General features: G+C 37.4%; 1 protein-coding gene across 2 annotated transcripts in view; it reads left to right on the top strand.

Annotated features, from left to right (window-relative positions):
* The window catches only part of LOC107082251 (voltage-dependent calcium channel gamma-6 subunit-like), an 18,292-nt gene extending 1,912 nt beyond the window's left edge, over window positions 1–16,380 (top strand). Inside the window, exons 2-5 of one of the 2 annotated variants that reach the window (XM_015370833.1) lie at window positions 3,512–4,200; window positions 10,652–10,726; window positions 13,470–13,607; window positions 13,858–14,078. In XM_015370833.1, coding sequence (XP_015226319.1) covers window positions 3,837–4,200; window positions 10,652–10,726; window positions 13,470–13,607; window positions 13,858–14,078 — 798 coding nt within the window. In that variant the 5' untranslated portion in view covers window positions 3,512–3,836. Of the gene's footprint in view, window positions 1–3,511; window positions 4,201–10,651; window positions 10,727–13,469; window positions 13,608–13,857 lie in introns of those variants that run through there. The other variant, XM_015370834.1, reaches the window with a different exon arrangement.
* Window positions 16,381–16,627: the final 247 nt, after the last annotated feature.

Genomic DNA, 16,627 nt, shown 5'->3' with positions numbered 1-16,627 from the left:
CCATCCATCCATCCATCCATCCATCCATCCATCCATCCATCCATCCATCCATCCATCCATCCATCCATCAGGGTTGTAGGGCCTGGTGTTTACCTCTAGTAGTCCTTTTCTAACCTGTGACTCTAACCTGAGCCTTTTTTTTAAAGCTGTATACGACTCGTTATTTTTCAGTTTATTTAGGTAATAGTTCCATTAAGATCCATTTGTTTTAATATTCTTATTGTATTATTGTAGTCTTTTTTTTTTTAAATATATATAATTATTTTTATCGGAGCCAAAAGAGGAAATAACAATACAAAATTAGTCAAAGTTTCAGCCCCCTTTTTTTTATACCCAACAAGAAAGAAAAAGGAAAAAGAGAAAAACCAAACCCAAAATAAATTTATTATTCTAGTATTATAATTTTTGACCATATTCCTAACTTCAACTGTTAGAAAGTACAACTTTTTTTAAACACATTTTCTCTTTAAATGTTCTTCCCTAGGCTATTCTTTCCTTGCAAACATGAATCCCTTTATTTCAAATGCTTTGTTTTTGTTTTCTATTTGCTAAATATATTGACCTGAAACATATGCTGGTTAGTGCCTGGCATTGGCAACATATTGATCTCAACGTTTATGCCATTTAAAAAATCATTTTGTTGTTATATAATCTCTTAATGTTGTGTAAGCTGATGTTATGACCACTAGTCCTGCTTTTAGAAGTTGGTTGCAATGAAAATTTTTTTTTTTGATAAATGAATTTAGATTAAAAAAAAACAAAAACACATTGAGATTGCCAGTAAGTGAGATCAGCACTGTACAGTGCTTTGTAAAATCATTGTTTGCATTTTGCTTTGATTTATGTTAAAGTTAAGTAGCACATAATTGTGTAGCAGAAAGAAAACAATGCGTGATTATATTTTTCTCTCAGAAAAAAACTGTGACAATCGTTTGTATATAAACCATTTAACTATGACACCCATGAGTTAAATCCCTTCCAACAGTTTAAGGCCTTTCTATAAAGGCCTCAGATGTTTGTTTATTTGCTAATTTTGAATAATGAACAAACAGAAGGATGAAAGCCAAGAAACTCACCATCCATCCGTTGATCCATGTGACTAACGTCTCTACCTGCTTCTTTTTTCAGGGGCAATGGGGTTTGAACCAATCCCCGGTAATCTCTGAGGTGAATTAAGCCTTAAACAGGTTGCCTGTTTACCTCAGGTCATCACATAGAAATGTGCAACAAACAATCATGCACACAGACTCTTATCTAAGGCTAATTAAGAGACACCAACTGCAGAACTCCTCCCACGGCCCAGTTTTGTTTTTGGACTCCAGGAGTCCAGAGTACCAGGAGTAAAACCACTCATATATGACACAAAATAAACTTAAAATTACAAAAATCTCTTATTGCATTAGATTAGTTTTGCACCAATACCGATACCAGTATCGGGCGGGGCCCCGATACTGCACAAAAATGGTTGTATTGGAATGGCTAGTAATGACAAATAGGGCACCGATACCATTTTGAGAGCCAAAAGTTTATTCAACTATTGTCACCCATTCCAGGTACGCAATAAAAAGTTCTATTGGATTCACTTTGTATTAGTCTTTTTCCTGCTTCACAAAGGTAGGCAGCAGCTTGACAAAGCCATGGTGGCAATTATTCTACATGCAAGTAGTATGCAGTTCTTCATATATACAGACACACATCAATTTCAAACAGATGGTATTGATATGGTATCGGTGTCGGCCAATACTGCACAGCCAGGTATCAGGTATCGGTATCGGGGCTAAAAAATGTCATCGCTGCAACACTACTTTAGAGCTTCATCCACTGATTATTCTTTTAACTCACTGTTTTGTATCGTCACATCAGTTTGAACATTTAGTAGTAAAAAAGAAGCAAATGGGAACCAGCATGTGAAAAGGCTGAATGTTGACCCTCAGCATATACATTTTGCATGCGACAGACCATACTGGTATGATACCCCTAAATACTGTACATGGAGGACTTTCAGTGAGACGGTTCACATGTTGTGTTGACTATTTAAAACCGCTGATGGTGTCATGGCAGTGCTCCGAATTAAGTGATCCAACAACTGCGAAAGAGGCCTGATGTTGCTGGCCCCCTGCCTCCACTCTGAGACCTGTTGGACGAGGCAGCGTTGTTAATTACTGCAGCCCCCTTTCTGTCAGAGGGCTCAGGCTTAAATTATCACCTCTAATGCACCCTGGTGCATGGCAGGGACACCCTGCTGCCCTGTTGTTTGAATTGCTAACCCTGTTCACTCATACTAAAGAACAGCTTAATATTGTAAAATGAAAGAGTATTCATAATCCTGAACTTTTCAAATGTTAGGAAAATTAAACTTGCTTCAAAATCTAAATAGTGTGACATGCACTGTTATTCAGCCCCCACAATTATACATAATTAATACACAGTTAATCCCCTTTAATCTAATACTCCTATATCCATGTTGCTTTGAGAAGTCCCCTTATTACTAAATTTAGTCTTCACCTGTGGTTATTTTAATCTCAGTTTAAATCTGTTTGTTCTGTGAAGGCTTTAGAGGTTTAATAAAAGAAGTGTGTACGGGAAAACTAACCCTTCTCTTTATCCTTAATGCACCATCCAATGGCGCTAACAACATTACGCAGTAGAAAGGCTTATCTTTAGGAGAAACACTAAAGTTGGTCAAAGTGAAAGTGGAGGGGGATATGGGCTAACTGGAGAAAAAAAAAAAAAAAAACAGAGAATCTGCAAGAGACCTGTATATGGATGAAACGTAAAGTTGATTTTCACACATAATATTTAACTAAGCTTAATTTACTTTTTAAAGCATGTTGCAGGTGCAGAAATGCTCCAAAAAAGGAGCAGGAATTCTGTCAGAAGTGTTTCACAGAAACTAAATCTCTAAATAAATATAAATGCATACAACAGTATTCAGATTTTTAATTATGAAAAACCACAAATTATTTTCCTTCCTCTTTATAGCTGTTTTCTATTTAGTGAAATTACATGAACCTATTAAAATCCAGTGATAAAATGTGACAGAACTCTTTTAATATGATGTCAAGGAACTGTAAATGAGCTCTGGATGTTACCTGCAGAGAAATGTTGAGTATTTGCCAGAAAACACAATGGAGACTGTGGGGTATTTGTAGCAACCCCCTTTTTCCCCTCAGATCAGAGTAAATCTATGTCTAAACTGCAGATAGTGCTTGGGGAGAAACTTTGCAAAGGAAATAAAAGGTCTCTCTCACCTTGACATAACCCAAACCAACCTTGCTACCTCAGCCACATCAATTGTTTCTTCACCTAAAGCTGAATCTGCCTCTGAGATGAATGCCATCTGGTTTATCTGTGTGGTAGCTAAGAGGATATCATGGCTTTTAGGGAGGGAGTATTGTAGCGGCTGATAAAGCTGGTGGAAATCAAATAATATGTTGGTGATAAAAGGATTTAGCTTTGATGAAGCATATGCTGGCTGAACTTTCAACTCTGTTTTATCTCTGTGTTTCAGAGGATTGGATAAAAAAAATCCCAGACTGGCTCTCCTGGTCCTCTCCTACGTCTCATCCCATCATATTGTTACCTTACTGCATCCGCCCCCAACATCACTCAAGATCTATTCATAGCTCTTTGTGTCTAATTTCAGCATCCAGCCCACTTTTTCCTTTTTTTCTAACTAAATTTCTCACAGTTTTTGCTCAATTCACTCATCCAGAAGAGCCCAGCTGTGTCTCACAGTGTCACAACCATCAGTATCGAACCAACTTCATAGCGAATCCCTTATTTGTTCTTCTCCTCTTCCTCTCTGATCTTTGCTGCTCCTCACCTTTGCCAATATGTGGTCCAACTTCTTTGTACAGCAAGAAGAAGAGGGTCGTATGGGGGTGGCAGGGGGCACTCAGGGCGGGGGTATGGCTGGAATGAAGGTTCATAGAGGACAAAGGAGGATAAACAAGATGAGTGACAGCCAAGAGGGTAAGATCAAGCTGGTCTTCTTCGTGGCGATCATCGGGGTGACCCTGACGGTGTTGGGCATGGGCACAGAGTTCTGGGTGGAGCTGGCCCAGCCGAAAAATTATAGCGGCAACCAGACCTGCCAGATGGCCCACTACGGCCTCTGGAAAGGCTGCATCCGCACCCTGTGGGTGTCCGACATAGATCCTGAGAGGACGAGCTGCGGTCCTGCAGAACTACCTGGAGGTGAGATCTATTTTGTGTACTTCTGTCTTCATTGTGATGAAGCAGGGTCTAACACAGAGTGGATTTTTTTGGTGTCATGCATGCTTTAAGGATGCAGAAATTAGATGTATCCGAGTCTGAAAACGGGAATTAAAAGATGATTTATCAAGGAAATGGTAAATTACAGACACTTTTAACCATACATATACCATTAGAGTATAGGTATATTTTAATTTTCTAATACAAGTCTTTATAGATAGATAATATCTTAAGCAATTTAAGACAATTTTATCTTAACAAAATTTTCTTAAAATAAAATAGAATCAAGAAAATGATTAACCGATATATTTTGTTACATTTTACTCTTTTTTTCTGTAGATCATTGTTCTGCCTCCCTCCATTATACAAAGGCATGTATGTAAAACAGCGAACAAGATGAATCTAGGTCATCATATGCAAAATATACAAAACTGGAATCATTAATGACATAGAAACTCAAAACAGTAAAATATAACAACAGTTACGCTATACAACATTTATTTTTGGATCTGTTAGTAACACTAACAGATTTTGGGCTGTAATTATTAAAATTTGGGGCTTTTTCTTTTCTTATCTTCAGTGGCACTGATACACATAAGCAACATAGGAGGTTTCTTAATGTGTCTTTATGAAACATAATCTCAGTATAAAAGTATAATCTCAGATTAAAGCCCCCAAGGTTTATTGCTATTGAGCTATTAAGAAATTAAATAAGGTTTGGTTTTAAAGTGATGTTTAAAGTTTTGACGATCGCATTGAATGCTCTTCAATTCATCACTCAACAACAGGAATAATTTGGCATCGTTTGTAGTGCAAAAATATCTAGATATAACCATCCCTTTGAACTGACTGGAAACCTTCAATGATAAAAGCATCCAAGCGGGCTATGTTGTGCTGCAAAGATCCACAGATCAGGCTGACATCGTTATCCATACAAAAAGAATATGTATCCATGTATATGAGGCTCATCCTGGACCCCCACAATGGCACATGGTGGTGGTAAAATTATACTATGGGATTCTCATATTAAGCAGTGATAGAGGGGTTCTGATGACAAGGTGGACAGAATACAAGGAAATCCTGTAAGAGGAAATTTTAGAGGCATTTAAAATAGAGAAGTAGTGGTCGTTCACCTTATCAACATATTCTCATTATCAGTGCGTTTGAAATCATACGAAAAGTTATGCACACTATTTCGTACGTTTTGGACGTTTTTCCTCAAAAAACCACATCAGTGCGCATGCACTGGCAGACAGAAAAAAAAAGCAGATTTGCGGACGGACGTAAAAATGGGAAAAACAGTGCAATCGTTACTTATTCATGTCTACTACATTGCTTGCTGTTTTATATCTTAGGGTTAGGGTCAGGGTTAGGGCTAATTGTAATTTATATTCTATATTCGTGAATGGTGCGTCAGATGCGCATGCGCATACGACGAAAAAAACATCCAAAACGTACGAAATTACGGTGCATAACTTTTCATACGATTTCATACGCACTCATAATGAGAATAGGTTGACCTTATAGGAGGAAACCTACCCTGGACCGAAAAACTAAAGAGTCCTGGTTAAGATCATAGAGAAATTAAAATCAACCGAGGCTGATTAAGTTTTAAAAACTACTGACCACCCTATTTAAATAAACTTGAGCTTTGACCTTAGATATTCAAAAGTGTGTTGGTTTTCAAAACTGACAGAGACATAATCCTAGAAAGAATTTAATAATGGAAATTTGGGTATGAATGTAAAGCAGTTTTTTCAGATTCATACCTGATATCTATTTATAAGAGTTGTACCACTTTGTATTTGTCCATTATGTAAAATGCAAGACACCCAGTAAAATAACTATATATATAAATATCCATCTATATAAATACGCATGTAAAAACCCTGTGCAATAGCTCTGTATAATAATCGTGCTATAAAAGAAGAAAAGCTGTCATATGTGGATGCATTGTATATACTGTATATATCCCATGCACCTTTTTCTTCCTTTGGCACATTCTTCTTCTCCTTTGACTATTTGAGCTGATGTAATGATAAAATTTCTCCACTGTGAGATCAATATTTCTATCAATCAATCAATCAAAAGTAGATATATACCAGTATGCTGCAAGTCTGTGACTCTTTCTCTCTCTTTTTCTTTATATGTATATATATATATATATATATAATTATATATATATATTCATGTATGTGTGTGTGTAGTCACTGTATAGAATTGTCAAGTCCTATTATACGCTAGGTGATAAAGACCACAGGTTTCTTGTTTTGACAGACATCCATGTTTACTGTAGTGACGGGTCTCTTAAATAGTACTTTATACAACTTGACCGTGGCTGAGTTCTCCAGAGATTATTTGCACAGTGACCTATTTCTGTCCAATAGGTTAGTTTAGAGATGGAGATAGGCATTTACTGAGAGACCTCTTGGATTCAATGACACTCTAAGGGAATTTCTCCAGATGAAAAAAAAAAAATTTTCTTCACAGAGATCAAAATATAGTAATGAAGTTGGCTTATACTTATCAGCCTGTCAGGGAAAGTTTACTCTAGAGTGTATGATACGGAGACTTTAACTGATTCTTTAACCCCAGAGGATTCAGGAGGAGCAGTGTTGTTTTAGCAATGGAGCAATGGACTTGATATTTACCTTGCACAAATGCCGACCACAATTTAGATTTAGCCCAAACAGTCCACACCTATTTTGTAGATGTTTAAAAGGCTGAAAAAAGCATTGATCTTTGGCATGCTCTGGAGGTAGTTTACCATCACGCGTGAAGCATTAATGATGAGTACCAGCTTCTATTAATCTAGTGGTTCTTAATCTAAGCATAGTGTCTCTATTTTGCCTTTTGTGTCAGAGATCTGCATAGTGTCAGGGAGTTCAGTTAGTTAAATGTCTTGTTTACAAGTGATGGTACCATAGGATGGAATAGGAAATTAAAGGGGTATAGAAATTTTTTTAAATTTCTGGAAGGGGCATAGTCATGTTACACTATATGACTATAAAAAAGACCACGAACCAGTGGATCATGATAAAACAAGGTAATATATACCAAGCTTCCATCATTATCGTGTTTACAGTCATTTTTTAATCTAAATAGAATCCCGGCACCGGGCGCAATGATTAGACATAAATAGGCATGCATCATCTGCTGCCAGAACCACAGAACTGATGCAGCTACTTCATAGAGACCAACTGTCCTACAATGCCCTGTGGTTGCAGCATACGTTGTAGTATAAAGTGTCATACACTAATATAAAAATTAAGTAGGAATTAATTGTGGTAATGTGACTGGAAGTGTCAATGTTGTCGCTGAGCTCATTTATCGGATCCTGGCTGCCTGTTAAAGCTTCTAAAGTTCCATGGTTACAACAAGTGTAGGTCCACATCTACTGGTCTGAATCTACTGCAGTAAAGCAGCAGCTCGGTATAGTCTAAGACCTACTTGACCTACAGCAGCTCTAAATTCATACCAATCCTCCCCAGAGCCTCCTAGAAGAATATCACGTAAAAGAAAAACAAAACCACTTAAAAATTCCCTCTCTTGCTAAACACAAACAATAAAAAAGGATCAAGGTAAGTAATATTTCAAAGAAAAAAGTAGGATGCATATGATGGTAAACTCAGGAGCAGAATCAGAACTTGTTGAAGGGGCTGTGAAAAAATATATTCTCCCTTAAAGATTTATCAGTCATTTATTTCTTTTGTTATCAAATAAATACAACATAAGTAATTGTAAAATTTGTATTTCAGTATAGATTAGGTCATATATTAAGAAAAAAGCAATTCAAATAATAAATAGTATTCAGTCATGAAAATCTGACTCATCAGGGGTTAGATTTAACTTGCCAAAATCAGGTTTGAGACTTCAGCAAACGGTAATAAGAGCTATTGTTCATTCATGCACTAAAATATATTTATTTGTAACAACTAAAATTATTACAAGAACAAATTGGTAACTCATTCGAGAGGTCACAAAAAAACCCTAAAACACTGCTGACCACATCTACCTCAGTTGGTTTAAAGGGCTATATCATGCAAAATCAACATTTTTAAACTTTTAAGTATTTATTATGCTATTCCTTCATAGAATTATTCACAACATGGTATTCCATATAATTCCATAAATAGTGCAGCCCCTCCCTGTCCCATCAATAAGAAGAGCCATCACAGTTCTGCATTGGAAATTGTTTACTATCCCCCTTCAAGAAGCACCTACCTTGACCTGTTCCTGTAATGTAAACGGTACAGTAAATTTGTTGTGAGGCATCGAATGACTGAGATAAAGTTGCTCTTTTAGCAGCTAATCTGCACGGGGGAGCAATTTCTCTTTTCTAGCAAAGTGGCAAAAATCTGTTTGTTTTCCTTGGGATCTCGGACATTGTTCATCTTTCCGAAGTGTGATTCTGGTCATTAAATGGGGTGGCGCCAAAGGTATTATTTGGTCCAAAGAACCACAGAGAAAGAAAAGCAAAGCCTTGGCTTATATTTACCAAAACAAGACTTTTTGGAAAATATTTTGTGAACTGTGGAGACAAAAGGTTGAATTTTTTGGAAAGTCTGTGTCCAGTGATATCCGGCTTTTAACCTAAAATTGCCTGACATATGCATCATATATCAGTCAATCACTTTTGTTTGCTTTAACATAATATAATGTAGTGTTGCACCGATACCAATACCAGTGTTGGACGGGGCCCCGATATTGCCCTAAGATGGTGGTATCGGTATCGGCGAGTACCAACAAATAGGGCACCGATACCATTTTGAGAGCCATAAGTTTATTCAACTATTGTCACCCACTCCTGGTAGGCAATAAAAAGTTCTACTGGATTCACTTTGTATTAGATTTTTTTCCCTGCTTCACAAAGGTAGGCAGCAGCTTGACAAAGCCATGATGGCAATTATTTTACATTATTATGGTATCGGTATTGGCCGATACTGCACAGCCAGGTATCGGGTATTGGTATCGGGGCCAAAAAATGGTATCGGCGCAACACTAATGTAATGAGAAAAAAACTTTAAGTGTCCAACTGTCAATGAATGACCTAAAGCTCAAGCCCACCTCTGAATCACTCAGGAGCTGTTTAAGTCGCCTAGTTAAAGTGTGGACCGACAATAATTTGAGATTTCTTGACAGTTCTATAAAAAATCTCATTGCAAGTTATCTAAAAAAAATACAGAGCAATAACTTTTTGAGATAGGACAACACTGTTTTGCCTAGCCCTTTTAAACAAAAATATGCTCTGGATCACTGGCTGTTTCTTGCCAGTAGATCTGACTCCAAGATGGTTTGTCGGGGGACATGAGAAGCCAGGATGCTTCTGAGAATCTCATTCTCACGTCCTTCCACAGTTTGCCCATTCCGCCTGTCACAGATGGCTGCGAGCTCATCACATTTTGTAGAAGAACAACTGTTTTCACCATCCCTGCCTTTTCCCTCTCGTATTAGTGTTTACACGCCTCTGGCTTCCGTCCCGGCCTGCTGCTGATGTTGCGTCTATCATCTTAAGACCGGCGATCCATCTTTGTTGCCCGCTGGACCAGAAAAGTGACGGCTCAATAATTACAGTCTCAGCAGGGGGTTGCAGGAGGAGAAAAAAAACAAGCTGACTGTGTGAAGCGTAATGCGTTACAGAATCCGTGGCCTGATAAATGCCGGATCAGTTTCAGAACTAGCACGTGAGCTGAAGTTGTGTTTGTGTGCAGGAGAATTGCTTGTACAGTCATCTCTGACCACATGATATGTTTTTTTCTGTGGTTTTGAAATTGTCACTATGTGCTTGTGAAGCCAAGTGGAATGTGACTACTTCACAGTTTTTGTCTAAATATAGGTTGTGTGTGTGTGTTGGGGGGGCCGGTAGGTGCAGGAAAAGAGACTGACAAATAGAGAGGGAGAATGTGTGTCTAATGCAGTATTAAGCAACCCCTCTGTGTTTCCTCTCCCTCCTGACTTCTCCTCCTTCCTTCACCTCCTTCTCCATCTGAGGCTCTCCTCTCTCCTTGCCTTCACTCACCAACCCTCCATCTGTTTAAAACATACTCCGCCATATTGGTTTGCATTCTATCCTTTGAACCCTTCTTCTGTCTTTTCTTTCCTATCCTCCGCAGCCACATCTTCCCATCATAATCTCCACCATTCTCTCCATCTTCCTCCCTCTCCCATTTATCCTCAGTGAGAGACAGCAGTGTTTTGCTGTCTCTCACCATCTCTGGCTGCACCATATGTGCACTGCTATGAATGTGCGTGCGTTTGCATAGGGATGTGTGTGTGTGTCTCTGCGTTTTCAAGCTCGACTCTTGGTTATAAATAGCAATGATGCCTGGAAGGACAGAGTGCATGGATGCGTATGGTAGGCACATCAGAGGAGACCAGCAGCCATCCAAAGCTCTGTGTGTGTCTTTGTCTTATCTTCTCTTTGTATCCACAGAATCCAACTGCACCTACTTCAAGTTCTTCACGTCTGGAGAGAACGCGGTCATATTCAAGAAGACGACTAACAGGAGTGAGATGTGTTGTCTTACCTGTTTCCTTTCTTGCATACACAAACAACTTACACCTACCGTCCAATAAAGTTGCCCGATGTGGTGCTCACAGGACCGTACCCGCTGTGTTTGTCTTAGCCCATTAATTTCCACAGCCGCCCATTTTCTAAAGTAGGCTACACACTATCAGACTGATTAATGTGTTTGCTGTGCTGCCCAGGGAAGGACTTATTATAGTGAGGTTTTCAGATTAGTTGGCCGACACTTCATTGTTGTGCCACACTGAGCATTGGTCACCTTTATTGATGGTTAAATTGTTTGTTTCAAAGGAGCAGGCAAACCTCGTTTACATCTGAAACTAGATATTAACATTAACAGGATAAGATGAAATATTTTTTTTTATATGATATGAAATCATATTAAATTATTCCTGCTTTAAGTCTTTTGGATTTTGCTAAAATTGTTCATAAATAATAAGTGATGATTTTGTGATAATCCTTATCATTTTCTTTAAATAGGTTTACATACATAAAAAGGTATTGTGCATAAATTTTTTTTTTGTGGAAAGCTCAGGTAATGATGCCGCAGCTATCGTAAATTCTAGAAGATGAAGCAGAATTCATCTTTATTGTCATTACACTGTCATAAGAACAAAGCAACGAAATTCACATGTCTTGCTTAGGGACCCAGAGTGGCAGTCCGTGGTAGTGGGGCTACCCACTAGGACACCGCTCCCCCATTCTGACCCTGATTTTACAGCAGCATTTTCATCAGATTAGGACCCACCTGACACCATGGGAGAATCAAAATCCACCAATGTATGAGGGAGAGAAATGTGGACCTCTATAAGTCTGGTTCGTCCTTGGAGAAAATGGATTGCCTTGTTGTGTTCAAACTATTATATGCAAGTCTAAACAGTATAGGGATGCCCATCTGTCTCACTGTTCATGGAGGAGCAAGACTCTATGTCCTAGAGATTAAGGCCTTTTGGTTGGGAATCCATGAATAGGCAAAATATCCTGTGAAGACTCTACCTAAAGCTGGAAAACAAGAGTCATTTTCCACAGTGAAACAGTACCGACTAGAAAAGGAAGACTGCAGCTTTTAATTTAATCATGAAGAAAATCCTTCATTTTAGAGAGATATAGCCCTACTGTTGTTTGATACAACTAGAATTAAAAAGTCTGCACATTTTTTCAACCCCTCCCCCATGCACATATTTACCTGTAAAACTCAAGGCTTTATAAGGCCGGTGGCTAGAATTAAGGATGCAGTATGTTACTTATTCTTAAAGAGCTCTAGTCACATACCGACTTTTTAATTTCTATACCAGAAGCTCATCTGGTTTCGTACAAAGGCTTTCCAATTAAATGATGGCTCTCTGATGACTTTAATATTCAATAATTAGCTTTTTTTTCTTTTTTTGCTAAATTTGTTTCTTGCATACATACGTTACTTATAGCACAAGACCAGAGGTACGATAGTGCACATGCACACAATGAGTAAAAAAGTAATTCAACCTTGCAACTTTCACCGGAGGAGTGAAAAGAAATAACAAAAGTCCAAGTGAATTGTTGTAATTCAATTGTTGTGAATTGATGCTAAGAAGGAACAAGACACATCTGACATTTATTGCTTTGATTTAACAATAACAGTGTTTTTTTTTTTTAATGTTTTTGATATAATGACTGAGTAGCTTTAACTTAAACAAAAAGAAAAACAATTAGCTTTTGTCTGTGCAAAATATGAGAACAGAATGGTTAAAGGTCAAAACATCACAATTAGTAATATATTTTTGACTCAGTTGAACTTTAGCATTTATTTAAGAGGTTCTTTTTTTAAACACCCTCACAGTGGACAACACTGCATTGCTTTGTAACAGCCTTCTCAGGATAGATGGAGAAAAGAACTTAAAGAATAACATGGTTAATGCTCTACTGGAGGTCTTGTGATTTTGGTGTTCATAAGAGAGAAACTATTGATTTAGTTCAAATTCTGTTGTTGAATTTACCATCTTCACTTCTGATGTTGTGCTTCCTTAAGGTACTGTTAGCTTAACTCCCTCAGAGATGCTCTCTGTCAATCTTACAAGGATATATCCTTCTAGATACTGGCTGATAATAATGACATGACATCCCCCCTCAAAGAAAGAAATCTTTTATGCAGACACCTTCATCTAATGGTTCTAAACACCAAAGAAAAATGATTAAATATGAAAAAAAAATTCATAATTCATGCTCCACCGTGCGAGTTCTACACACATACTATCTGAAAGCAAAAAAACACTTTACTGACCCACATATTACCAGTTAAAAGCATTAGTATTACCAGCTGATTCCCATGCAAAAGATAAAAAAAAAAAAAAGCTGCATCCCTTTTTTAGGTTTTTTAGCTGCTTTTAATAAATAACCTGTTGTTGGCAACAAAAGAGAAACTATTTAGTTATATGGCTGCTATGCTTATGTTTTGAGGTAAAGATGTAGATGGATCGTTTTGGACTCCTTGGTGTAATAATTGCAGGAATATGAGTTCTCAGTGTAATGTGTTAAAGGTTACTTAGTAACAGGCCCATATGAAAGAAAATAGGAACTTTTAAATATGATGATTGGAATTGATTCTGAATATTTATATATAGTTCTCTGCAGAATCATACTTTTAACTGGCTTTAAATTAAAAACAATTTTACAAAACACACTTGATGTAATTTCTCTCTGCTTGTTTCACAGTTGGCATCCTAAATAGTCTCTCTACTGTCCTTTACAGATTTGAATCTGGCAGCAGCTATCTTGGCACTTTTGAGCCTGACCATGATGGTGATGGGCTCCATCTGTATCGCCATGTCACTCAGCAAAGGAGTGCCCTTCTTTCTCAAACCAGCATCCTTCTGCTTCATTCTATCAGGTGAAATACAACTTCCCTGTGTCGTTTGGAAATTGCAATTAGGGTTCCCTAAGTGGAACTGGGAACACAAACATCTTAACAATTCACCTATTTGTGTTAATCACATAAAAACTCTACAAAATGCTAAAATAGTAGCTTTCAAAATGTGGTGGTTGAAGTGGTATAATGACTTTTGGAGGTGAAAATTTTTATTTATTTCAAGCTGAAACGTTAACTATTCCCGTTTCATTGCTCTTTTCATCTTGTGCAGGTTTTCTGGTTCTCCTGTCGGTGTTGGTTTTCCATCAGTCTGTGCTGGCTTTGCTGTCCAGCGACCACTCCGTACCTCTTCACCATGAGTTGTCCTGGTCTGTGGCGTGTGTCGGCTCAGCTGGAGCCATCCTCATTTTCGGAGGTGTCCTTTTCTTAATCCTTGCTCTTCCTTTTAGTCCTTTGCAAAAATGCTTTCCACACAAGGATAGCACCACCTAGCCCTAAAATATCAATTAGGCAAACAGTATCTTTAATAATCTTTGAGAACACCAAATTCCAACAGCTGTGACTTTAAGCTTGAGCTTGGTACATAATTTAAAGAAAAGAAACACTAGGTCTTAACAGAATATGAGAAGACGAAGGAGCAACACATAACACACAGGAAGGCCTTTAGAGTTAGATTTCATGGTAACCTTTATGTCAGTAATGTCTAGTGATGTAGATGGAACAACTCTTTTAGAATTTAAGTCAAATCACAAATAAACCATAGGTCTCTGCATGCAAAAGCTGTAAAACTGCAAATAAATCTTCTATTTTTTAATAATATGCTTTTCTGTTTGATTTATTTTAAAGTTTGTTAATATTTCTCTCTTGTGTTATGAATAATTAACATTTCAAGCTTGCATCTAAATGATACATTTTTGGGATTATGAAAAAACGAAACTTTTACCAGGTGACTTTAACCTGAACACTTACATGTGTAAAAATGCTAAAATCAGTTGTGATTTTTAGACAGGTTGTTCTATTAAAATTTTGAAATGCAACATAAACTGGCAGAAAGAGCAGTGGAATGCCATTGTGCGGCGCCCAGGGAGCAGTGTGAGGTTAAGGGTCTTGCTCAGGGACCCAGAGTGTCAGTCTGTGTGAGTGGGGCTTTGAACTCAGATCCTCTAGATTCTGAGTTCTACTCTAGAACCTCCAATCCTTTAGTTGTTAAACCTTTGCCTCTCTACTTTTTGAAGGATATTTGCCCTTTTCAAACCTCAGATATCTGGTTTGGTCATCTCTAAACTGTCAATATGCCCAGGTCTGGGTGTCCATGCAAGTTTACTCTGAAAGTGAATAACAAGGTCCAAGAAATAGTCTAACCCCCTAAAATATGACAGAGGAAGCTCTGGTAGGCTCTTGCTACTGTTGGTTTTGAAGTGCATGCTTCTGCAACCAGAAAGAAGGTGCTTAAATTCAACTTTAATGAAAGGTGTTCAAGGAAAATGCCTTTTTTGTCACTGGACTGCAGCAGTTAATTTGATATTGCTGCAGGGAAGCCTGTCTTTAAAAAAGAAAATCTTTGTTCTGTTTTCCGGTAGCCCGGTAGTTGTATTCTGCTCCACTGTTGATGTTGTAGGGGGTGAAAATGTATTTTTGATAGTCATTAGTATTTATACATCTCTGGCCTTGCAACCTGCAACTTCTTCAGCAAACATCTCCTTGCAGAATTTCACATTTACTTAATAAGGACTTCTTGGCATCCCTTCAAGCAGTGAATCTTAATAAGATAACTACACTTATTTATGTTCATTTGTGTTAAAGCACTTACTCTAGCAAGAGAAGCAGCCATGTTTTGCAACATTACATTTTGACAGTCTAAGGTTATTTTGTGCAGGGCACACAACACTGGATCTTAAACTTCTATATTATTTAATTGGTCCTATCCTGACTTTACAATAGCCTTATAGCCAGATGCACAGAGCTCAAACACTATCATGAGGGTTTTTAACCTCAGAAACAAAGAAAAAAACTTTATGAAGCAGGAGAACCTCAATTAAACATTATATGAGCTGAATCATTAATGGATTTTACAAAAATAAGGAACAAACAATCAACTGTTGCTCATTCACGCCTTTTCAGCTCCTCCTCGATCATAATGGGCGTTCCAAAGTGCAGAAATTGTTGAAGCCACTTAGTATTTAATTCGGAGGTATGCTTTCTTTAGATTTTACTCAAATATTGACACCAAGTTTTATTTTCTCCTAATCTCATCTATTTTGTTAAGTGCATGAGTTGTATCTAAAGCAAACACAACACAGCTGCCATTTCAGCTGGGATGTTACCCCACCTCTCCCAAATGTAATGACCATCACTGTTGCTAAGCTAATCAGATTTAATCTAATCACACCACAGAACAAGTCTCACGAAAAGGTGATCTTTGTCCCTGTTTGATTGTGCAACGTGTAATTGAGCTTTTTCTGATGATTCAAATAATGTCTTCTTCTATGCTGAGTGGCCTTTAAGTACATGTCAGTTCAGGACTGTTGTTTTTCATGAAAATCAGTTCTTCATATAGAAGACTGGCTTTGTTAGTGAATTTGCATAATAAAAATTATTAAGTAGTTTCCTGTTATTAGCCTTTGATTTTAAACTGTCTATCATTACGTACTTTTAGCATACAGTATGCACAACTTTATTTGCAACATTGTTTACTATATTTTATTCTGAGAAACAGTTAATGTTATTTTTTTTTATTCTAGCATAGCATTTCTGTTCACTGTTGATATATTTAAAGTATCTGTTTTGGTCATTATTAAATAAAATTGACATCAAATAAAGGCCTCTTTATTTTGTGCAGGAATTTTATTCTGTTTGCTCTAGTATCCGACTTTCACTCATTTTCAACACAATCATCAGCAGCACCTAACCTCTTAGCCAAATGAACCTGTTCCACAGTCAAAAAAAGAAACAAAAACAAAAACGTATTTAATTAGGCTGAAGCTCATTAAAATGCATTACAATGCAGAGGATTGGAAAACCTTGAATTTGAACCACATGCC

This window comes from Cyprinodon variegatus, unplaced genomic scaffold (assembly GCF_000732505.1).
Source record: "Cyprinodon variegatus isolate N-32 unplaced genomic scaffold, C_variegatus-1.0 Scaffold48, whole genome shotgun sequence".
Lineage (NCBI taxonomy): Eukaryota > Metazoa > Chordata > Actinopteri > Cyprinodontiformes > Cyprinodontidae > Cyprinodon > Cyprinodon variegatus.
This window is presented reverse-complemented; position numbering and strand designations above follow the sequence as displayed.